General features: G+C 41.4%; 1 protein-coding gene across 1 annotated transcript in view; it reads right to left on the bottom strand.

The window, feature by feature from the left end:
* Positions 1-25124, bottom strand: part of LOC149773176 (complement C3-like) — a 519398-nt gene that overhangs the window by 107353 nt on the left and 386921 nt on the right. Inside the window, exon 27 of the mRNA XM_089946681.1 lies at positions 2732-2910. Within this exon, the coding sequence (XP_089802807.1) occupies positions 2732-2910 (179 nt within the window). The remainder of the gene's footprint in view (positions 1-2731; positions 2911-25124) is intronic.

Below are 25124 nucleotides of genomic sequence, written 5' to 3'. Positions count from 1 at the left end.
ATACTGATGGTCCAAATGGCATATGAATTAACATCTGGTTTCCCCTCTACAGCTAAGATACTGATGATCCAAATGGCATAGGAATTAAAGTCTGGGTTCCACTCTACAGTTATTATGTACTTTTGAAAGAAGGATAGATATAAAGTAAAGATGTTTTCATTTGCAACATGTACAGTGGAGAGAATGATGGCATATTACTCAATGCTGTTTTCTTGCAATCGGGTGTATTCTGACTGAAATTTCTTCACATGTGGCAGTTATCGAAATCATGCACTATCAAATATAAATAAGCAGATTAAAATGGCTGCTCCTACGTCCTTGAAAAATTAGCTTGAACTAACGCAAAATACACAAACTCTAGTTGATTAAAATGAGGAAAATTAATTAGCCAGAGTAGCAATATATAACAAGTAAAAAAAGTTACTGGATCTTGATCACGTTCATCTGAGATACTGATGATAATAAATCTTATTGGATACATTGATGATACAAACCTATTTACCAAGTTTGACCCAAATCCTATAAGAAATACAATCAGTAGAGAGGTACAAAAAACAGTCAATTAGATGCAAGATCTTCTAATTATTATGTGCAAACCTTGCTCATAATAAATCGTACTGAACATATTTATTATATAAGTCTATTTACCAAGTTTCATATCAACTGATATATAGTTCCTCAGGAGGTAAGAAGCTCAGTCAATTAGATGTAAGATCACCTAATCATTATTTGCAAATTGCCCTCATAACAAATCTTACTGGACATAATGATGAAGTAGGTCTATTTATCAAGCCTGATCAAAAACATGTATAAAATTGCCTTATTGCTATGTATGAATCTGACACATTATCAGAATATTGTGAGAAACTACAATGGCAACAAGCCAGCCAATCTGATATAAGATTGCCTTATTACTATGTATGAATCTGACACTATTAGAATATTGTGAGAAACTACAATGGCAATAAGCCAGCCAATCTGATATAAGACTGCCTTATTACTATGTATGAATCTGACACATTATTAGAATATTGTAAAAAAACTACAATGGCAACAAGCCAGCCAATCTGATATAAGATCGCCTTATTACTATGTATGAATCGGACACATTAAAATATTGTGAGAAACTACAACGGCAACAAGCCAGCCAATCTGACATAAGATTGCCTTATTACTATGTATGAATTTTACACTATTAGAATATTGTGAGAAACTACAATGGCAATAAGCCAGCCAATCTGATTTAAGACTGCCTTGTTACTATGTATGAATCTGACACATTATTAGAATATTGTAAAAAACTACAATGGCAACAAGCCAGCCAATCCGATATAGGATTGCTTTATTACTATGTATGACTCAGACACATTAAAATATTGTGAGAAACTACAACGGCAACAAGCCAGCCAATCTGACATAAGATTGCCTTATTACTATGTATGAATCTGACACATTATTAGAATATTGTAAAAAACTACAATGGCAACAAGCCAGCCAATCTGATATAAGATTGCCTTATTACTATGTATGAATCGGACACATTAAAATATTGTGAGAAACTACAACGGCAACAAGCCAGCCAATCTGATATAAGATTGCCCAATTACTATGTATGAATCTTACACATTATTAGAATATTGTGAGAAACTACAATGGCAACAAGCCAGCCAATCTGATATAAGATTGCCTAATTACTATGTATGAATCTGACACTATTAGAATATTGTGAGAAACTACAATGGCAATAAGCCAGCCAATCTGACATAAGATTGCCTTATTACTATGTATGAATCTGACACATTATTAGAATATTGTGAGAAACTACAATGGCAACAAGCCAGCCAATCTGATATAAGATTGCCTAAGTACTATGTATGAATCTGACACTATTAGAATAGTGTGAGAAACTACAATGGCAACAAGCCAGCCAATCTGATATAAGATTGCCTAATTACTATGTATGAATCTGACACTATTAGAATAGTGTGAGAAACTACAACGGCAACAAGCCAGCCAATCTGACATAAGATTGCCTTATTACTATGTATGAATCTGACACATTATTAGAATATTGTGAGATTTTGATGATACAAGTCCAATTTCCAAATATGTTAAGAACAGGATCAGAAATATGTCTTTCAGACTGGTAAGAAGCTCAGAAAGTCAGATCCAAGATAAACTCGTTAATATGTATCGATCTCATTCATTATCACTTGTCACAGGATCCTGGATGATATAAGCCGATATTCCAAGTCCTATCAAACTCAAATCAGAAATATGGCCTCCAGAGTGGTAACAAACAATCTTTAACTGTTACACAATGGACAATGGATGCAGGGCCATAGCATTATCTTGCTTGGCCTTGCATTACCAAGTCTGCTATAACTGAAGTTCAACATGCAAATATTTACAAAACAGAATATCTGTAAAATTGGCATCAATGTTCCATTGCTTTCATTCTCACAATCTTTCCAGAGTACTTCAGAAATGTATACACATTCCTGAACATAGTTTCTGCAACTTCTGTCTAAAGCCCCAAATCTGTAACAAAATATTATCATTAAACAATAAAGAAGTGTAACAATGAAGTCTTAAAATGTTGTATGATCTGATTCTATGGTATTATCAGTCTATCAGCATCATAGTCATGCAGATAAATTTACCTGTGTTGATCTGATTCTATGGTATTATCAGTCTGTCAGCATCATAGTCATGCAGATGTATTATTTACCTGTGTTGATCTGAATGAGCCATGGGACTTCATATTGGCATTTAGCCAATTGACAATACCACGGGCATATTCAAGGTCATCAAATTCTAGCTGTGTCAATAGAGCATAGCATGTAGTCTCGGCTGTTTTGGCTGAGGGCAGACTATTGGCTTCACTTTCCAATCCCCAATACCTAAAATCTAGAAGTAACAATTCTATTATTTATTACATAATGTCATGATCATAACAACCCTTTAACCTATTTCAGATCTGTAATATTTCACATACACACACACACACACACACACTACTTCCCTTGCCAAACTTACATAACCTTCAATTTAAATACATCTTATGCCATAGATCTTCACATCATGTTGTATATACTGTATATATTGTACATAACAGATAGAAGGCATCAAGGTAGATTAGTTCTGTAACTAAATGAGTTACCTTCTTTCAATAAAGTCTTAATTATTATTATTATTATTATTATTATTATTATTATTATTATTATTATTATTATTATTATTATTATAGATTTCAAGTTCAATCAAATTTGTACCCACCTCCACTCCACCCACCATATCATCACAGAGAGAAGTGTCCACCATCTTTTGGTCACCTTTATTATTATTATTATTATCATAATTATTATTATTATTATTATTATTATTATTATTATTATTATTATTATTATTATTGTTATTATAATTATTATTATCACTGAGAGGAATAGTCATTTCAGAAATATTGTATGACATGACTCCAGAAATTCCATTTACCTTGCATATTTTATTGATAATGTTCTTCTAAAAATCATACTTTGTTTTTAACATTCAAATTATCTGAAATAATGCAATCCTTCATCAAATGAATTTCTTCTAGACCCTGGTAAAGCGTGGATGATCTTTAGGATGGTGGACTGGTGGAACTGATTTCAGTGGAAGTACATGACATTTTGAAACATCATGACAGCACATGAAAACTGTACATGACAAGTGTTCTCTTTAGCAGCTGGAAGCTGGTTCAAAAACTCTGTATTCGTACTGGTCTGTTTTTACAATAATAAAACATTTCTTGTTACATTGTTGCATTAACTAAACCTGTAATGATACATCTGAGCCAACTACTTCACAACAAGTTATGAGACGACTGAATAATAAGTACAAGTTACATGATATCATTGGTCACTTTGGATAGTGATAAAATGGCAAAATTACACAAATAGTGAAGTGGGGCTATCTAGGACAATGGGACTTACCATTAAAAACAGGGTCGCGGCCCTCTGGGGACCATGTAAATTTAACATGGGGGATATTGTCGCGGCCCTCTGGGGATAATGGGAATTTAACATGGGAATATAGTTTGGGCCTGTCTAGGGACAATGGGAATTGAACAGGGGAATATAGTTTGGGTCTGTCTAGGGACAATGGAAATTGAACATGGGAATATAGTTTGGGCCTGTTTAGGGACAAGGGAAATTGAACAGGGTGGGTCTGTATTGCGTCAAGGGAAATGGAACAGGGGAGAGGGATATAACACACACACACACACACACATACACAATATAGACAACATACATTTTTTTTTAAAATAAAAAGGGGTAGGCATGAAAGGTAATGTCTTTTCGAGACCTATGAGTGGCCCTGAAAAGGGCCTTCGGGTTTATGTTAACATACTCTATTGGTAACACAGAGGGCACTGCATTGGTCTTCGTCTTGTCCTCAAACTATGTCTGATTTCAGGACCGTAAATGAGAACCATCTTTAGGCCTCTTTGCCTCTCCACATAAATCCTTCTCATCCACAGGCTTGTTTCTGTCATCCTAACAGTAGTCTACTTCGATCGGACATACATCGGTATGTCCGTCCGGAACATCATGGAAGAGACAAGAGTTGATGATTGCATGTCTGTCCACATGTTTGGGTGCCGAGAACCGGTGAAGGAATGCAGTGATCTGCGCTTATTTATAGGGAGAGGAAGGATTGAAACGGATTGAGTTCATTGACCAATCCAAACACGCGTTACAAAATTCAGTCAGCCCACGTCCAATCAGAAGAGAGCAGTCTGTGACATCACATGTCCTATATAGATTCGCTAGCGCCTGTGCGCAGTCAATGCATGTGACAGTTTTTCAACATGACAGAAACTCAGAAAACGATAAATTGGGGTGCACCAGCCATGGAGACTACACAAGGGAACCCGGACTTACTTTCAGAAGAGGTGAATTGGGATTTTGTGGATTTTCTTACCTCGCAAGAATTTGTTCCGGAACCTTCGTCACCTTCTCCTTCGTTATCGCACATAGAGAATTTTAGACAGAGACAGAAAGAAGAATTGGAGAAATTTATACAACAGCAAAAGGAAGCGGAACAAGCTTTTCTCCTACAGCAACATCAGCAAGAAGAAGAGGTAAGAAGAAAACAAGAAGAAGAAGAAGCAGCAGCAGCAAAGAAACAAGGGTGTGAAAGTCAAACGGTCACGGTACTGTTGGACATTTTAGCGGAGTTAAGAAGCCTGAAACAAATGTATCACACTTCTTTATTACGACCGAAGAGAATACGACCTTCCCGTGCTAAACACTACAACTCTGTCACTAAGCCTATCGTACTACCCTTAGTGATTTCAACCAAATCATCATCATCAACAGTACGCAGTCCGGAAGTAGGCCTTGGCCGTGGCAAAGGCTTAAGGCAGTTAAAGTTGATTGTTTAAACTCACTCATACACCCAAAGGCCCTTTTCAGGGCCACCCATTTCTCTCGAAAAGATATAGTCTTTCAATTGCCAACATCCATTCCAACTAAGAAAAACAAACAAAAAAAACCCAACCCATTTTACCCTATAGTACGTTTCTGTGTACGAGTGCGTGAGTGTAGGTTCTTATTTTAAAATCAAAACCCAAAGACACTTACCTTTTATACCTAATTTATTCTTTTATAAATTTTTACAATCCAATTCACAATTCACAACACAGCACTTTAAAAGTTCATAGACTTCTTCTGTCTCTTTGCTTACTCTCTCTGTTTTCTGAATTTCTTCACAGTCAGTCTTTTCCTCCTCTTCATCCTCACTTTCTTCCCTTCTTGTTTTCTTCTCCTTTTTTTTCTCTTCACCTGTCTGCTTTCTTCCTCTTCTTCGTCCTCTCCAGAATCTCTCTCTTCTTCTAGCTCCTCTTGTTTCTTAGGGCAATCTGGAGACTAATGTACTTTTTCTTAACAATAATAACAGGTATCTGGACTTTTGTCTCTTCTAGCCCCTGTTTTGCTTTTTTGACGGTCTGAACACTCTGAAGACCAATGCCCTTTCTTCTGACAGATGTAGCAAGTATCTTGACTTTTATCTCGAAAGGAAGGAGAGTAGTCCGACGGTTGGTCTGAAGAAAATTTTCTAATGACCCCTCACAAAGCTCCGATGAAACGTGGGATCTGGGTAGTCTCTTCCATTGTTCTGCTCGATTTGAGAGTGAAATGAATAGTGAAAGGACAAGACATATACCTTTATATACGCTGGTCTGCCATGACTATAAATTAGTCCATGGTGTTTAAACTTTAGTCATTTGACTTTTTGCTATCATGATGAAACGATCCAATTCGTTTGAGAAGAAAGAAGAAGAGTGTAAGACGCAGAAATGTGATCTATCGCTTCGTACCAGGGCTGAAGTCTTGGCACAAATTCATGCCAGTGATTTTGAAGTGGACATGAGTGAACCAGAATCCAAACCCACAGAGTCTGCACCTAGTCAGTTCACCAGTCAATCCTGAAAAATACTATTCCATTCAAGAGACGGAAAAGAGTCCCTCTAGAAAATTTAGAACCACGGCTTACAAATACAAGGTGAAGTTTAAAGATTTCAAGTCCGAAGTACCGTTAGAGAAAGCAGAAGGGTTCATCACCGAGATGTGGGATTCTTTGCTCACCACACTCAAGCGACAATGTCAACCCAAAGAAGACGATCGCTTGAGACTTTCCATACAACACGACGGCTTGAAATCCCCTGTTTGGATAGAGTTTAGCAGCCCTACAGAACTGACCACTTCCAAAGTCACGGACAAGATTCAACACGTACAACAATCCAATGACCAGTTTGACATCACCGATGGAAAAGCTACACTGGACATGTCCCACGTCTCTCCTCCTCAAGGGACCGGACAGCGCAAAAAGGTCTTATTGGTGAACGTCCTTCGCAACACCAAAACAAGCCTCGTTCAAATTCACAATTCTCAAGACCACATGTGTTTAGCCAGGGCTATCGTGGTGGGACGAACCTATGCCAACAAGAACGACACGGTAGAATGGAAAAGAGCCTGGGAGAACATTTGAAAATCGGACCGAGCCAAACAACGAAGTGAAGCAGAACTCCTGTTGCAACAAGTTGGCCTGTCCAAAGACACATCCTGTGGCATTCCTGAAATGCAAAAATTGCAAGATGTCCTAGCTCCATGCTACACCTTGAAAGTGTACCCTCAAGAAGTGCGCGGGCCTCTGTTGTTTCGAGGGAAAGACTTTAAGGATGGAAAATACATTCATGTCTATGATCACGATGAACATTTTGATACCATTACCAGTATCACCGCATTCCTGGGATACAGTTATTACTGTTAGAAATGTGACTATAGCTATAACAATTGAGAACAACACAAGCAATGTGGATCGAAATGTTTAGGATGTTTGGCCTCTCAACCCTGTTTGGACGAAGGACAAGAACGAGTGCTTTGCCCTGCTTGTCTGCGCACGATTGTTAGCCCTGCCCGTTACCAGCAACATTTGAAAACGCAAGGTTCACAGCAGAAATGTGCTTGACAACTCTTGAGATTGTGCCCTACCTGTGGACAAGGCATACTTACCAATAATGTCAAGGCACACGTCTGTCGAGGAAAGAAAAAATGTCACATTTATCACCGCATCGTGGACTTCAATGAACATCAATGTTTTATGGAAAAATACCAGCCCCATCAAGAGGAAGATGACGGTCACAAGAAGAAGAAAGGCAATTTCATCTTTTTCGATTTAGAATGCATGCAAGAGACTGGCATTCACATTCCTAATTTCTGCGTGGCTCATTGAGCATGCGACAAGTGTATTCAAGAACCTATCTTCAGTTATTGCCCTCACTGCAGCAAAATTCCTGGTGGGCGTGAAAAATCTTTCAAGGACCAAAGACGCTAGACGATTTTGCCAAATGGGTCTTAGACCCCATCGACAAGACATGGAGCCAAGAGGACGTCGATCATTACCGAGATTGTCATCGTCATGCCACGGTGATGGCTCACAATTTCTCAGGATACGATGGACAGTTTCTTCTCAGATACTATACGGAACATGGTACCGAGCGTCCTAAAGTCGCTTTGAACGGAGCCAATCTCATTTTCATGCAAGTGGGACAAGTACAGTTTAAAGATTCGACGAGTTACTTGGCCATGCCTTTGAGTCAAATGCCTAAAATGTTTGGAATGACAGAAATGGCTAAAGGGTATTTTCCACACTATTTCAATACCGAAGCCAATCAACACGCCGTTCTACCCTATTTGCCTGAGGCTCACTATTATGACCCCGACAACATGTGTACCGAACAACGAGAAGCTTTCTACGCTTGGTACCAACCCCATACCTCGGACACTTTTGACTTTCAGGAAGAAATGCTAAAGTATTGTCGTTCCAACATGGACATTATACGGCGTTGCTGTGGAAAATTTCGAGAACTGTTCATGGAACACGGAGGGGTCGATCCTTTGAAAAAAGCTAAGCTTGCACCTTTGCCAAAGCATGTTCCTTAGTGTACCGACAACGATTCATGCCTGAAAACACCGTGGCTATCATCAGTCCTCAATCGACCAACTATGTCAAACGTCAATACTCGGTCAAAGCCCTACGCTGGTTACATTACTTGTGCGACAAGGAAGACAAATGAATTCAGCATGCCCGCAACGGAGGGGGCAAAAAGACCATCGGAACGCATTCGTTCGAGGGCTGGGACTTAGAAAACCCCAAGATCGTTGCTTATTTCACGGATGTCCCGTCTATTACATTGACCATGGCACTAAAAATCAGTTTTTACATCGGACCATGGAAGACTTGTACCAGGCCACTTGTCAGCGATGCCTAAAATTAGAACAGTAGGGATACCAAGTGGTGAAAATGTGGGAACACGAATACCATCAGCGTTTGAAAACCAATCCCGAATTTAAACGCACCGTGGAAAGCTACCAGTTCATGGACCCCCTGAATCCGAGAGATAGTTTGTACGGAGGAAGGACCAATGCCACCTGTTTGCTGTACCATGCCGACAAAGAGAAAGGAGAAGAAATCAGATACTTGGACGTGTGTTCGCTGTATCCCTACGTGTGCAAATATTGTCACCAGCAATTGTTAACGGAACACATTGAACTGAAAAACATTTGACAATACGAAGGCTTCATCAAATGTAAAGTTTTGCCTCCCACCGACTTGTACCATCCCGTGCTACCTCACCATTGTCAAGACAAACTGATGTTTCCTTTGTGCCGTACTTGTGCCGAAACATGCAACCAAGACCAGCCTTGTCAGCACTCCCAGGAAGAACGTGCCTTCACCGGGACGTGGGTCAGCGTAGAATTGTTCAAAGCTCTGGACATGGGATACCAACTGTTAGAAGTGTATGAAATTTGTCACTTTCCCAAGATACAACAATACCACAAGGGTGACCCCACTCAGAAAGGCATTTTCGCAGACTACGTGGATGCCTTTTTGAAACTAAAGCAAGAAGCCAGTGGCTATCCGTCCTGGTGTAACACTCCCGAAAACCAAAAGACATTCAAAGAGAAATACTGGGCGCAAGGAGGCATTACTTTAGATCACATCGAGAAAAACGAAGGCAGGCGATCGTTTGCCAAAGTGATGTTAAATTGCTTGTGGGGTAAAATGGCACAACGACCGTGTTTACCCAAGACGGAATATTTGACAGAACCTTCCCGCTACTTTCAGATAATTCACAACAAAACCAAATTTGTGAAACACTTGGACGTCGTTCATGAGGATTTGATCTTAGTCAATTACTAAGAAGATCTGGACTTTGTAGAAGCCAACCCCTTTGGAAATTTCATCATTGCGGTTTACGTGACAGCTCATGCTCGCTTAAAACTGTACGAAGCGTCAGATCTTTTAGGGGAACGCGTCCTGTACTTTGACACGGACAGCTGCATTTACATCGATCACCCGAGTCAACAGCACCCCGACATTGAAGGAGACCGTTTAGGAGCCTGGACAGACGAGCACCCTGACGACAAGATTCTAAGTTTCGCAAGTGGCGGTCCTAATAATTACGGCTACGAATACCGGGACAAACAAGGACAAGTGCACACGAAGTGTAAAGTGAAAGGATTGACTCTGAATTATCGTACTAGTCGAGTGGTGAACTTTGGCGTATTGAAAGAAGCCTTGCAGTCTGGAAAAGATGACCACTTTAAAGTGACCACCTATCAGCCCAACAAGATTGTACGTTTACCCACTCACCACATCGTCAGTCGACCCTTGGAAAAAGTCTATCAAATCCTGTACCAGAAGCGAGTGCGACGTCCCAATCATTTCACCTTACCGTATGGACACGTCGGTATTGGTCTGTATATAAAAAGTAACCCTAGGCAAGATCGATAGTTCATTGTGACTACGAAGACCAAGCGAACAAGATGAATACTTTCAGGGAAACACAAAACAAGTTCAGACAAGCACAATTCAAGTTTGGGGCCTCTGAAGTAGAATGCGATTGTGAACCTTGAGATGGGAGCGATGCTGTACGTTGTGACCTTAGCGATGCCGTAAAGCATCATGGGAACTTTAGTGTCACTACCCTATCATGGAAAGTGATACTGTGCATGTCAAACCTGAGGAATGCGAAAGCGATGCCACTCGTCCTCTTGGACACTTTACAGGGTCTCATTTTAAATGTGGATGTCAACCTTCACGTCTACCCCCTACGGATGTCATCTAGCCCTGAGCAAACTCCTGTCCATGTCACCCTTCCCTCATCGAAACGAACCTGTGAAAGACGAATATTCGTTCCCTGTGCGTTTGTTTGAATACTGCAACTTTGAAAGTCGTCTTCAATCGTTCAAAGGAAAATGGCCCAAGTATCTGGGAGGACCACCCCCCGAAGAATTAGCCAGAGCCGGATTTTTCTACTTGGGCGAAGGGGATAAAGTCAAGTGCTTCAGTTGCGGTGTGCCACTTCACCACTGGGAACCACAAGATTTGGCCTACTTAGAACAAGCTCGATGGTCACTGAATTGTCATTACTTACCCTTAGAGGGACCGAGACATTGAAGTAACTTACCATGTCCTTGAAGAAGAAATCAGATTGGTTAGGAGTCAAATCTTGGACATCACCGAGACCAGTACTTAAACTCCATTTCAAAAACGATACTGAATCATAACCTAAAGAACTGCAAGAGAAAATTTACAAGGAAGTTTGGCAGGGACTTGCCAGAGTGAAATCTCAATGGGTAACTGTAGAACTTTTGTGCCGAGAAATTCACTAGAGGAAAGTGAAAAAAGTCAATCAGTGTGTTAGATTTCTCTAGGTCAAGTGTGCATTCATCCTATTATATCACTCTAGACAGTTTACATCAAAAGAGTTCAATGAGATTCGTGGACGTTACCCTGAATGGCAGTGGTCAGAAATTACTTACTATGTGGATTACTTTTGCTCTAGGAGAAGATTGTGAATTGTATTGACTGACCTAGTCATGGAAACGTTACAAGAGAACATTCGTGCTTTGCCTGTGGAGTTGAAAGAACGCATTTACCGAGAACTGGTCAAAATACAAGTCAAACGTAAAGAACAATTGCATCCGTTACATCACCAGATGTTTAATCACTGGTACCTGAATGGTATAAAAGAACTGATTCATCAGAAATTGTTTCAGTGGTCAGACCTTCTTCAACACTTTGAGTTAGTGAATGATCGAAATGTTAGGGTACAGTTTGGAGCATTTAAATTTCCAACTGGAGAACGAAGATTTCTGGGTAGAAAGTACGTGTATTGCTTCCAAAACAAAGTGACTATAACAACAGGAATCCATGCCACGACTTTTATCACATGTGATTGAACAGATCCCGTGCAAGGAACTCAATGACCATATTCAAACCGTGGATCATTAGCATCAATTATTACAAGAACTGTTCCCGTTCAATTTGGGTCGACAAGTGGTGTGTGTCTTAGTGACTTGTTTTCTGGGATTTCGTTTACCAGCCGATTCCTTGTGGACTCTTTACGAACAGTACTTATCAACCAAATGGCCTTAAATGGTCACGAAAGACTCCTTTTCTCAAAGCCTTGCATTTTCATCTGGATACTTCTCGACCTCTACAGGAAAAAAAGATTCGTCAACTTTTAGCTACCGAAGACGTGTATGACGATTTGTGTGTAGCTTGTGACTTACATCCCCACTGGACAGATGTACGTGCCTGGAAAAAAGGGGTTTTGAGGCTTGGACCCAAGAAGTGGTCCAGTATGCACGAGAGTTGTTCAAGGAAAAAAGTCACTTTTCAACCCGTGTTAGTGACAGTACCAGAAGAAGAACTCGTCACTCAGGATAGGACTATCGTGAACATGCCTGAAAGACCCTTTCGGGAGGACACTTGTGTGACCTTACCCCCTATATAACTTGTCAGAACATTACCCAAAACCTGTTGTACAGAAACTTGCTTTTATTCCACGTTGATGGTTTTCATGTGCCTTTTATCGTTGTACTTAAGCCTTTGGCTTTTATGTATTTTTGTCTTTCGTGTTCATGTTTAAAACATTCAATAAAGGTGTCCTGAAAAAAGTATATAAACTCTTATCCTGTCTGTTTTAGTGTCACAAGTGACATTCCTGACACTATGGCTCCCTCTGCTGTCTCTGCTCCCTCTTCCTCTACTGTCAAAGTCATCGACGAACACTTAGATCGTGCCAGTTGGGAGGCTTTGTATCTTCGCCATCCCTTTAACATGCGCATTGCTGGACGTAGCGGTTCAGGCAAAACCGAATTCATCAAACGTTTGATCGAACATAAACATCATTTGATCGATCGTCCACCTCATCGCATCGTGTGGTGTTACAAAGAGTGGCAATCGGCATACAGCCTCTTGCGAGAAAGTCAAGGCGATTCCATCGTGTTTGTGGAAGGCATTCCTAAAGAAGACGACGGAATCATGTCTGACTCCGGTCAAACCCATTTGGTTATTTTCGACGACATGTTAGGAGAAGACGAAGAAGAAATTAAACTTTGGTTCACGCGCAAAGGGCATCATCGTAATGCCAGTGTTGTTTACATCACCCAAAATGTGTTTCAACAAAGTAAAGCCCATCGCACCATCAGTCTCAATGTTCATTATGTGGTCTTGTTTAAAAGCCCTCGAGATAAATCGCAAGTGCAAGTCTTACCTAAACAGTTAGGAATGCCTTGGCTGACTCAGGTGTACGACGATGCCACTCAAACTCTACACGCCTATTTACTCATCGATTTGAAACCTACAACCCCCGATGATTTGCAATTTCGTGCCCAATTGTTTCACCACTGGTGCCAAGAGGGAGGGCCTGTCCTTTACACGTCTCCGTCCTCGACTTAATCCCTACAAAAAAATCTATAAAAACCTCAGACACTTTTCGTCTGTCTCACACGGTTTGAACATGACGTCCCTTCAGTCGCACCTTACCGTCAAATTGATTCGTGCCTTGTATGGCATCAGTCGAGAAAAAAATCCACAAATAAGGGCTCGTGTCTTAGAAGCTAGTCTCAAAGAAGTCTTACGATGGTTCACGGTGACGGCACGTCAATTACTCCAAGGAATCATTCAGATTCCTCATCAAACCAAATGCTTTTTTGATCAAAACAAAGTCGCTTCGACCCCAACTGACCAATCCCCGCATCGACACTCAAACCAAAAAACAAATCATTTTGAAACCTGGAGGGAGCGGTACTCTAGGAGGTGTCATCATTCGCTCTCTCTTAAGATGGGATCCTAATGCTCCCAAAGTTCTCCCCAAGAAAAAAGCCAAACGAAGCTCCAAGAAGAAGAAAAAGAGCCACGGTGGCAAGACCAGGTCCCCAAGGAGAACCGTGTCTCTAAGAACTTTTCCAGTGGCAGGACCCTCCTCTTACCAGTCACCACCCCGGAAAAAGAAAAGCCCCCAGAAAAAGAAACAGAGAAACAGTCCCCAGAAAAAGAAAAACCCACAGAAAACTAGTCGCAAGAGAGGCACTTCGGCCAGGACGCAACCTTACACTCGCAAACCACGACCTGCAACGGCGGTGACCGCATCTCCGGTAGCCTCAGGTTCATCCACTTATCCATTGATGACCCCAAGAACTGAAAAGTACTTGGAGACGTTGATCACACCAAGAAATTATCCGTTGATGACCCCAAGAAGTTCTCCAGTGGCAGGACCCTCCAATTTAGCGGCATTGGCAGCTACTCACAAAGTACATGCTCCCAAAATCAAAGTTCAAGAAAGATCTGGCATGTTACAAAGTTTACTGGATTTGTCAAAGCAAGAACTGTCTCAATTTAGTCCGTTGCGTACCCCTGCACGACGTGTTATGCGTATCCTTAAGTTGATATGACGTAAAGACAATCAGTGGCGACACGTTCCAGTTTAGAAAAAGGCCTGCGAGAAATTAGGGGTATCAGTGAACTTCCAAAAGATGTCACCTCCAAGAAGTGCACACCGTCACTATCATCAAAAAGAAAAAAGGCAGACCCATCATCCGACAAAGCGCTTAGCCAAGCATCGACGTTACCCTAAGAAAAGACACATTCGTTCAAAGAAAAAAAGGCGTCAACATAGGGGAGGATGCCTTGGCGATTTTGGAAAAAACATTCTCACCTTTATGACAAAGCGATAGTGCAAAATAAAAGATAAAAGGGCGTGTGTTAAGTCATCGACGTAGTGTATGTTTGGTGAATGTCCCGGAACCCACAAGCAAAGATGTCACCCTCCAGAAAACATTCCTCTTCTAAACCCCAAGGAAAAAAGGAAAGGACTGCCTCCACATTTAGTCAAACATGGGGACATGTTATCTGTCCTGTCCAAAGCTTCTCCACCCCTGCGAAAAAAACTCATTCAAACGGCCTCCAAAGAGGTCATCGATACCGTGTGCGAATGTTGTTTGAACGTGTTGAAAGGCACGATCCCATTGTCCAAACACCAGAAACAATGCTTAGGCAAACATCGTCACGTTCTTCGCCAAATGGTTCAAAAGAAAATCGCCATCGGACAAAAGAAGAAGATGTTGGTCCAACCTGAAGGAATTTTACCCCTCTTGTTAGGCCCATTACTGAAAGGAGTCTTGGGAACCGTGTTGGGAGGACTGGCGGGAGCAAGATAAAAAGGCCCTCTGGAGTCCCATGATCTCAGAATTGACGCCTGACATCCCATGGAAGGACGAAAACTAGCTTTAGTGCCTTACAAACGATAGATGGAATACCATCGTTGGCAAGAACAACGCACCCCGCATTTACCTCCCAATCCTAATTTGAGCGAGATGTCCCATTTACAACATGAAATGCAGTCCTTGATGGATCGCCAAGATTTGTCCGAAACAGAAAAATCGCAAAAGTACGGTCAACTCTTGCAACGACTGCAACTCTTTCAACAAAAATCTTTAGACAAAACAGCTCTACCCACTCTGAAAGATTTTAAGACCTTGATGAAAAGTCCATTCCCCACACCATCATCAACACCACCACTACTACCATCCCCAGGGGTCACCAGAGATGCTACTCACGAAGGCCTGAGGAAGAATAGATATGAAAAGTGTTTCAAACACCGTCAGCAGCTCCCATGTCTAGCAAGATTGCAGTATCCTTGTTGACCCCGTCCCCCACACCCCAACGTAAGCATTGAAAGCTTGGGTTAAAAAGATGATGTCCATTCCTCCTTCAACAGAAGTGAAAAAGAAAGAAGGGAAACCAGAAGTGAAAAACGAAAAGCAGACCAAAGCCATTCCATTGCCACCTCCACCACTACCTTCGACTTCTACTCCCGTAGCCCATCGGACACGTAAATCCGTTCCAAACCACCCTTTCGTCCCACCCAAAGTAGCATCACCGAAGAGTGGGTGACTTATTAACACAAACAATGGAGAAGGTGTTAGCCAGCATTTACTACGATCCCTCCCATCCTGCAGGTTACGCAGGAGTTCAAAAATTGTATCGTGCTGCCAAAAATCGACTGAAAAGTCTCCGTTTCCCTCAAGTGAAACGATGGATACAAGAACAAGTTACTTACACTTTACACAAACCCATTCGACTAAAGTTTTCCAGAAGTCGCACCCGAGTGGAAGGCATCGATCATCAATGGCAAGCCGATTTAGCCGATGTCTCTCATTTGGCCAGCTACAATCGTGGCTACAGATATTTGTTTTGTGTCATCGACGTCTTTTCCAAATTTGCCTGGGTCGTGCCCTTGACTTCCAAATCGAGCAGCGAGTTAGTGCGAGCCCTGCAACTGATGTCGAAACAAAGCAGTCGTCACCCTCTTCGATGGCAAACGGACAAAGGTATCGAATTTCTGAACGAAGCTTTCCAAAAAGAATTAAAGAAACGTGACATTCATTTTTTTACCACTGAGAATCCTGAAAGCAAAGCCAGCATCGCGGAACGTTTTCAACGCACTTTGAAAGAACGCATGTGGAAATATTTTACGCATCACCACACTCTGAAGTACATCGACATCTTACCGCACCTGGTGCAAGCGTACAACCAATCTTACCATCGAAGCATTGGACGTGCCCCAAAAGAGGTGACTCCCGAGAACGAAGTGCTGGTGTCTGATCGCCTGTTAGGTACGTGCCAGACGAGAGCTGTCCCCCAAGAAAAGTGAAGTGTTGGCCGTAGGAGATTGGGTACGCATTGGCAAAACCAAACCCACTTTCGACAAAGGTTACTTACCTAACTGGACTACCGAATTGTTTCGTATCACTGGACGAATGCATAGCCGTCATCCTGCAGTCTATAAATTGGAAGACATGAACGGAGAAGTGCTCAAAGGAAGGTTTTATTTGCCCGAGTTACAACGTGTCACCAAAAAAGAAGACGATGTGTACGACATCGAAAGCATTCTCGAACGCAGAACCCGTAAAGTGGGCAAACGACGTGTCAAAGAAGTCAAAGTACGTTGAAAAGGTTATCCACCCAGTTTCGATTCTTGGATCGACGCTTCGCAAGTCATCGACTATAAAAAGAAGTGACCATCATGCCCTTTCACACAGACGCAACTACTGCGACCACTCCTTCACCCAGTTCTTCTCTCCAAGATTTACAAAAACAGCCCTTGTGGGTGTGGTGTGGAGAACGTGTGCCTAAAATGCAAATCATCTTTTTCTGCCAAATCTTTGTGGTGTATTGTGTCATCGGGGCAGCCATCGCCAATTTGAGTTTGCAACAAGGAGACAAACAATTGTGGACCATTTTATTAAGCAGTTGCATCGGTTACCTGCTTCCCAATGCCTCCCTGAAATTCACCTCGAACGGGAACAACCGGAACCTTGTGTCCAGTGTCAGTGCCACTCACCACTCCAAAAACAACAATCCCATTTTGAGCGGAGACACGCCTATTACTTCTAGCAACCCCTCAGACGGCCACATAACTCTGGAAATATGAGCAATAACAACCAATTTTACTTAACCTTACCCAGTGACAGTTCCATGGAAGTGTTTCCCAAGAACACTTTGTGCTGTTACACGGCCAAATTACCTCAGGTCATGCAATTAGATCACGAAGCCCATTGGGAAGTGGCTCTGGTAGAAATCATTCACCCGAGCGAAGTCCTCAATGTCCTTCCCAATCCAATTTTTTTTACGGTGTAAGTTCATGACGAGCAAATGCAAATACTTGAATAGTTCAAAATATGACAATAAAACCTATGATGACAATACTCAAAAGTGGACCTTCCACTTGTTCATTCCCCCAGGTTATTATTTTAGTGGTCAACATTTGTTCAGCACCATTACGTCCAGACTTAATGTCGTGTTTCTTAAAGCTTTGGAAAGTGTCAGAAAAAGTGTCACCATGGAGTCCACAAAGCAGCTCGTCGCTTCCTGATGAAATTTGACGGGGGTAAAATCATGTCTATTTTATTTTGTCCTGAATTGTTTGACATGTTGGGTGGGAACATGGACAGGATAATGGACATGATCAAGAAAAAACGAATTACCAGTCATTTCCGACAACGATTCTTTTACCAAGTTATTCCGTTCCCCGGTAGAACTGAACCAAGGACTGAATTTGATTCTTGTGTACTCCGATGTGGTGAAGTATAATGTGGTGGGACACACCTCCGTACCGTTACTGCGTGTCATTACTTTCAAAGTGGATTCTGCCACGGTCACTGACGAGGAAGGTGGAAACACTTACCACGTCCACCATGAATTTGTACATCCTCACTATTTGCCTGTCATCAAGTCGTATTTGGACACGGTCAATATTGCTATAAAAGGATATTTGGGACAAAATATTCCATTTACCAAAGGAAAAGTCACGGTGAAACTCCGTTTTCGAAAACGGTTCTCTAACGAGTTGTAAGTCATGTATCCAGTGTACCGAGGGGTTGCTTGACAGCGAGGACACAGTTTAGGCGAAATGTGAAAATTGGCTTTTTGTTCGATGGCCCCGGTGTTGGAACCGATGGTGACACGCGGATTGCATGCCTTGAAAGATGCGGCATTGACACACGGCATAGAATTTCTCCAAAATGTCATCATCGACAAACAAAACCCCAAAAGGCTTTCTTAAGGGCAGGCAAAAATGTCTTGCTGCAAACAGGTAAAGACCTTTTAGGCCGACGAGAAACACCTGTAAATGCCCTACACGCTACCGAGTCAGGCATTCCAACTTCCCTGAAGCCACAGCAAGGATAAATCAGAAAAAGACGACGATGAAAACACCATTTCACCAGACGTCACACGTCTAAAGCTAGAAAGACAAAGAAAAGAAAAACCGTTCGAGACTTAGACATTTTCGATTATTGAGAAAGAGAAAAAAATGATGCACCGAGAGTCTTGCGCCTGTTCCAAGTCGGAACTGGATCTGTTTGCCATGCCACCCACCATGATGACCATGCAAGAATCCCAATGGGTGGAATTTCATCCCGTCTCCTCTTTGACCGATTCAGCTCCCACCGACTTTGATATCAAAGGTCAGCCCGATGATTACATCGATCTGAATAGCAGTTACCTGTATTTGAAAGTCAAAGTAATCAAATGGACAACACCAATCCAGGAAGCGATGCTAGAGTAGCTCCTGTCAACAATTTCATGCATTCCTTGTACAGCGAAGTGGACTTGTACTTGAATAACAAACTGGTCAGCAGCAGCATGGATACTTACCCGTATCGTGCCTACCTGGAAAATCTCTTGACGTTCGGAAAAGAAGCCAAGAATACTCATCTGGATGTTTGCGTGGTATGGAAACCTGACACAGTGGGTGATAACACGTTTAACGATACAGCCCTCACAGCAGATGACGATCCTCACAATGTGGGGTTTAACACAAGTAGAAATAAAATTCTGCAAGGACGTAGTTTAGAACTGATGGATCCTTTTCGTTTGGATATGTGGTTACAAGAAAAGTATTTACTGAACGGGGTGGATATTCATATGAGACTGAATCGTAGCAGTACCGCTTTCCATTTGATGGCCCATGTTAACGAGTACAAAACCATCATCCAAGAAGCCACGCTGTAGGTGCGACGCGTGGAAGTGTTACCTAAAGTGGGAAACGACATCAGTAAAACGTTGAGCAGAACGACCGCCAAGTATCCGATACGATGCGTGGAAGTAAAAACGTTCACTATTCCTGCTGGACAGCAATCCATGATCGAAGATCATCTGTTCCAAGTCCAGTTACCCAAGCATTTGATCATTGGTATCATCAAGAATCCAGCCTTCATCGGAGTCCACAACGAAAATCCTTTCCTGTTTCATCATTACAACGTAGCCAAGATCGAAGTCAGTCGCGATGGCAAGACATTGTGTACCCGACCGTTTGAGCCTAAATTTGGTGACAGGAATTACTTGAGGTCGTACTTGTCCCTGTACGAAGCAACCGGGCAGTTAGGAACCAACACCAGTCACGGCATATTGTACGAGGATTATAGAGGAGGCTACGGTTTGTGTGCGTTTGATTTCACTCCAGACCAAGGCAGCGACGAGGAGCGATGAGGGACATTTCCACCCTATACAATCCGGCCATATTCGTGTGGAACTTCAGTTTACTAATCCTCTACCTGACACACTGAACGTCCTCCTGTATGCAGAATTTGACAATACCATATAAATCAACAGTTTAAGAGAAGTCATTCTAGATTATTAGAAGCTATGGAAGACTGTTATCCTTCTTTACCTAGTGGAGAAGCTTTGGACATGGAATGTGAGGAGACCGTGGAAGAAGAATCTCAAGACAAAGACGACGAAGTTATGATGAGGTCAAGATGGCCAGAGCAAGAAGCCCATTTAGTCTCCTGTTTTGCTACAGTCCTGGCAGAAAAAATGAAGGAATTAATCAAGGAAGAGTGTTATGGATGTCAAAACGATCATCCCAGTCAAATTCAACACGATAAATGTCTGATGCTGAGTCAAGAAGAAAAATTAGACAAGTATCTGGACGAAGCTTGGGGTATCATCTCGAAAGAAGTTGTGTTGCATCAGTGTTATAAAGTTATGCGTAAACATTATTGTCCTCCATCAACATCTCTGGAGATCCGTCGTATCGAAACTCTCGTGAACCAGGGTCCGAAGTCCGAGCTAAAAGCCTTTTACTTGTCAGACATTTTCCAAGAGAAAATCAGGATCGAATTGCTCACTTATCATTACCTGTGAAGAAAAAATCAAACAAATAAATAGATACCTGTGAACTTTATTATCTTTTGAACCGCAGTTCGTACACTGCTTCTTGGAATCCTGTCATATGTGCTAAAGATGAACTCACGCATTGCAAACCTCAAGACCATCAAGCTTATGTGATCAACACGGACGACAGTCATCTCCCAGGAACCCACAGGGTAGCCGTCTACTTTCCTGAAGAAGGGTGTGTGGAATATTTTGATTCCTATGGATTGCCTCCTTTGGAAGACGATATCATTGACTTTATGAGAAGAAATGCTCAGACCACCCGATTCAATAATGTGAAATTACAAGGCACATATTCCTTGCTGTGTGGACAATATTGTGTGTATTTTCTGCATCATCGCAACCTGGGCTACTCCTTAGAACATTTAGTGACTCATTTTGATCCTAGTTCTTCTTCTAGAAACGATGTGAAAGTAAATCGATGGTTCTGTGACTATTGTGCTTATCTTTTGTCTCAAGCTAGAAACGTAGTGTCCATCAATGGCCTAATGACTTCCAACAGTGGAAATCACAATTTCATTCACAACGTTGTCAGCCCTGTCCAAAATAATATGTTAGTTGAGAACAAATGTTTGTGATTTGAAAAAAAATGTTTAATGTTATATTGAATGGTTAATGTTAAAATATTTGTTACTTGTTACTGTTAAGTGATTTTGAATAAAAATGTTGTGTTTTGAAGAAACAAATGTCTTTGTGATTTGATTTGCTATAGGAATCTTGATTCATACTCTTTGACTTCTTACTATCAGTCTCATGACACTCATTGAACGTTCCGACTCGAAAACCGTGTAGGGATGTTTTCCTTCACGTCCGCGCTTTGACTATAAATCCGGGGGCAGTCTCCAGTCTAAGCATCCATTGTCGACTCATCCTCCTACGAAGATGTGCTCCAGACTAGCTAAGCTAAACGAAGCCTACGTGAATTTGCATAGGGCAGACACAGTCTGATACCGAAGCCGGAAGAGATAGAGAATGTGAGAATGTTAAAAGTCACTGAAGACCTAATAGAAGAGCTCTTCAGAGAAGAAATTAACAGGGAGAAAGAAGAATGGACAGAGAAGTACAGACTTCAGAAACAGCAGAGAGAACAGCAACAGCAACAACAGCAGCAGCAGCAACTTGAACCTGACAGAGGCTTTGTCGACTGTCGTATCGATACCAAAGAGTTCTTCTTCTCTTTCCGAAGAAGCAGACCTTATCCTGGGAGAAAGCCTATTGTCAGAGGAGACCGCAATCTTAGAACCTAAAAGATTGCCATAGCTTCAAGTTCACAAGCAAAAATAAATGCCCTTTTCAGGGCTACCCTAACCACTAGAAACGAAATAACAATCGATTGCCTATAATAAGTTAAAACAATAGAAGTGCGTGTATAAGCACATGAATTCTTTATCTTGCTTAGAAAGCGTGTGTGTGTGTGTGTGTGTGAGTATAAGTATTTTCCTTAAGTGGCTTGTCAACATGTTTTAGAATAGTGATGGGTAGTAGAAAAAAGTGAGTGAGTGTTTCTTTTAGGTCCGCGTGTTGTTGGTCATGATCTAGGTAATATAAGTTTTGTCTTAGAAGGATGTTTTCCTTCACGTCCTCGCGTTTTAAGTGATGATCTAGGTAATATAAGTTTTGGGTCTTAGGGGGGTGTTTTCCTTCACGTCCGCGCTTTTCGTAAAATTGAAAATCGCTCGGCAGTCTAGCTACCCTTCTTGATTGATCAATACTAAAGAATGAACACCAGACTAGCTAAACTGTTAGAACTCCAGATGCACCTGGAATATGCCAGGCGCTTACTTAATGAACTGGCCTCGGAGGCCATCGTCGAAGAGGGCAGGATGAAAGAGGAGGAGGAAGAGAGAAGAAAGAAAGAAGAGGAAGAAAAAAGAGAGAGAGATCAGGTGTCACCCTATGATGAACCCTGTGTGCAAGGTGACACCTGAGGCAAGGACATCTCCCCAGCTTGTAGCTGCACCACAGTCACAACCACAACAGGAGGTAAGGAAACCAATTCATCCTAGAATTAGAAATAGAAGAAGAGAAAGAGAAGTCTTCACTATTCCAGAGACCGAAGATTGGAATAGTGAAGCCACTCAACCCGCCTCTGTGCTTCCAGCGAAAAGGGTGAATTGGCAAGGAGACTGAAGTCAGAGATGTGTGTGCAGTGCCAGACCAGGAAGGTGCCAGCATTAGATAGGTGCGTCTGGAATTCAAACAAACAGCCCTTTTCAGGGCTATCCAATACTCTAGAAAAGAAATAGCAATCAATTTGCCAATGTGTGAATGTGGCGTAGTGTGAAAATAAACACTCACTCCTTTCCTGGTGTGGTTGTATGTATTTATGTGTGTGAGTGTGTGTGTGTGTGTGTGTGTGATTGTATTAGCTCACATACGTATGTGGGGATAGTAGATTATTGGATTTTGTAAGTGTTATAGTAAGTTTGTGTGGATAATAGATTATGGTTATGTTTTTGCTGCTTGGCGTGTGTGGATAGCATAGTTTGGGTTTGATTTGGCTGTTTTGCGTGTGTGTGGATAGTAGATTATGGTTATGTTATTTGTCTAGTCATTACTGTGTGAATAGTAGATAATATGAGAAGAGAAAAGTAGGGGATGTGTTCCTTCACGTCCGCGCGTTTTAAGTGATGATCTAGGCAATATAAGATTTGGGCCTTCCTTCACGTCCGCGCTTTTCGTATAAGAACCCACAGTGTTTGTCATTTGCACCATTCTAAGGAATACAGACAAGGAAGATAGTGGCTGTAACAGAATTGTTTAACCAGTTGAAGGACATTTGGTATTGGATGGTGGATGGAGCCTATGTTGTGGAAAGGATTGAACGTGAATGGAAGCATGAAGTTACCAGGGATTTTGTCAGAAGGCAAGTGACAAACTTAAATTTAGCTATGGATCTGGTGAAAGAGATGATACAAGAAGAAGTAAAAAGACTAAGAGGCTTTATTAATCCAGCGTATGTAAAGATTGGTCACTTGAAGGAAGCCATGGATAATGTGATAGAAGCAAGGTGCTTTTTGGAAGACGTAATGGAATGGACAGAGTGGTCCTTTGTCAAGAAAGGCCTGGACCAGCTTAAGAAATCGGAAGAACTTATGAGAAAAGTGATGGAGGAAGAAGTCATGACGATCAAAAACAAATGGAATAAAGAACAAAAGGATAAGGAAAACTTAAAGAAAATAAAAAAGACCTTTGAAAAACTCAACAACAATTGGATCATAATACAGGAGAAATTCAGAGCGATAGGTCATCCAGACTGGATGCCAGAGAAGGAGAAGAAGAAGAAGAAAGGAATGATGGAAAGAGTGAGAACTTGGTGGAAGAAGTGGAGGAAATAAAAGAAGATGATGATGATGATGAAACCAAAGGCTCTTTTCAGGGCCACTCCCATGCCTCGAAAAGAGATTACCTTTCATTGTCTACCCCTTTTTGTTTAAAAAAATGTCTGTTGTCTATATTGTGTTTGTGTGTGTGTGTTATATCCCTCTCCCCTGTTCCATTTCCCTTGACGCTATACAGACCCACCCTGTTCAATTTCCCTTGTCCCTAGACAGGCCCAAACTATATTCCCATGTTAAATTCCCATTTTCCCCAGAGGGCCGCGACAATATCCCCCACGTTAAATTTACATAGTCCCCAGAGGGCCGCGACCCTGTTTTTAATGGTAAGTCCCATTGTCCCTAGATAGCCCCACTTCACTACTTACACATGCAAGTCTGTAGGCAAGGGAATAACTAAAAAGACTATCATACTTCTTGATCATGTGACAGAAGTTGCACAGGGTAAAAGGGAAGTATGTTGTCCTAGGTGCTGATCCTGTGACAGAAGTTGCACAGAGTAAAAGGAAAGTATGTTGTCCTAGGTGCTGATCCTGTGACAGAAGTTGCACAGGGTAAAAGGGAAATATGTTGTCCTAGGTGCTGATCTTGTGACATAAGTTGCACAGGGTAATGGAAAGTATGTAATTCTACTTCTTGATCCTATATCAGATGTGATAAAAGGGGAGCATTGTAATAATGATAATTATTCAACTATTAACTGAACTGGTATAACAATTATTAAAATAAAAGTGGTGAAATAACATATAACAACAACATGTTAATTAAAATGATGCTTTTTGTCCACCCTACTACATGACCTTATGTTAAGAATTGATTTTTTCACACAAACGCCCTTAATAATTATTGCTATATGTTGGGATCCCCCTCCCACTATTCATGTAAGTTCCTTCACAACAGCGTGTGCATTCAACTCTAATGCATACATACATAAATGATGTGTCACAAAACAAAATACAATATGTGCATCGAAGAAAGTCGATGAATATGTAAGTTGTCATATAAAAATATCCATCTTGACCTGAAATTAACTATGTTTGATGTAACTACAAATGAATCTAATCATATTTTCATTGTTTTTGCAATATTCAAATGCAAGTACCATCAATAAACACTGACACAAATGACAAATACATTTAAGAAATAGATACTATCAATAAACACTGAAACAAATGATAAACACATTTATGACTTACAGAGTGCAGC

The sequence above is a fragment of the Sinohyriopsis cumingii genome, unplaced genomic scaffold (assembly GCF_028554795.1).
Source record: "Sinohyriopsis cumingii isolate HCF-2022 unplaced genomic scaffold, ASM2855479v2 utg000837l, whole genome shotgun sequence".
Classification (NCBI taxonomy): domain Eukaryota; kingdom Metazoa; phylum Mollusca; class Bivalvia; order Unionida; family Unionidae; genus Sinohyriopsis; species Sinohyriopsis cumingii.
This window is presented reverse-complemented; position numbering and strand designations above follow the sequence as displayed.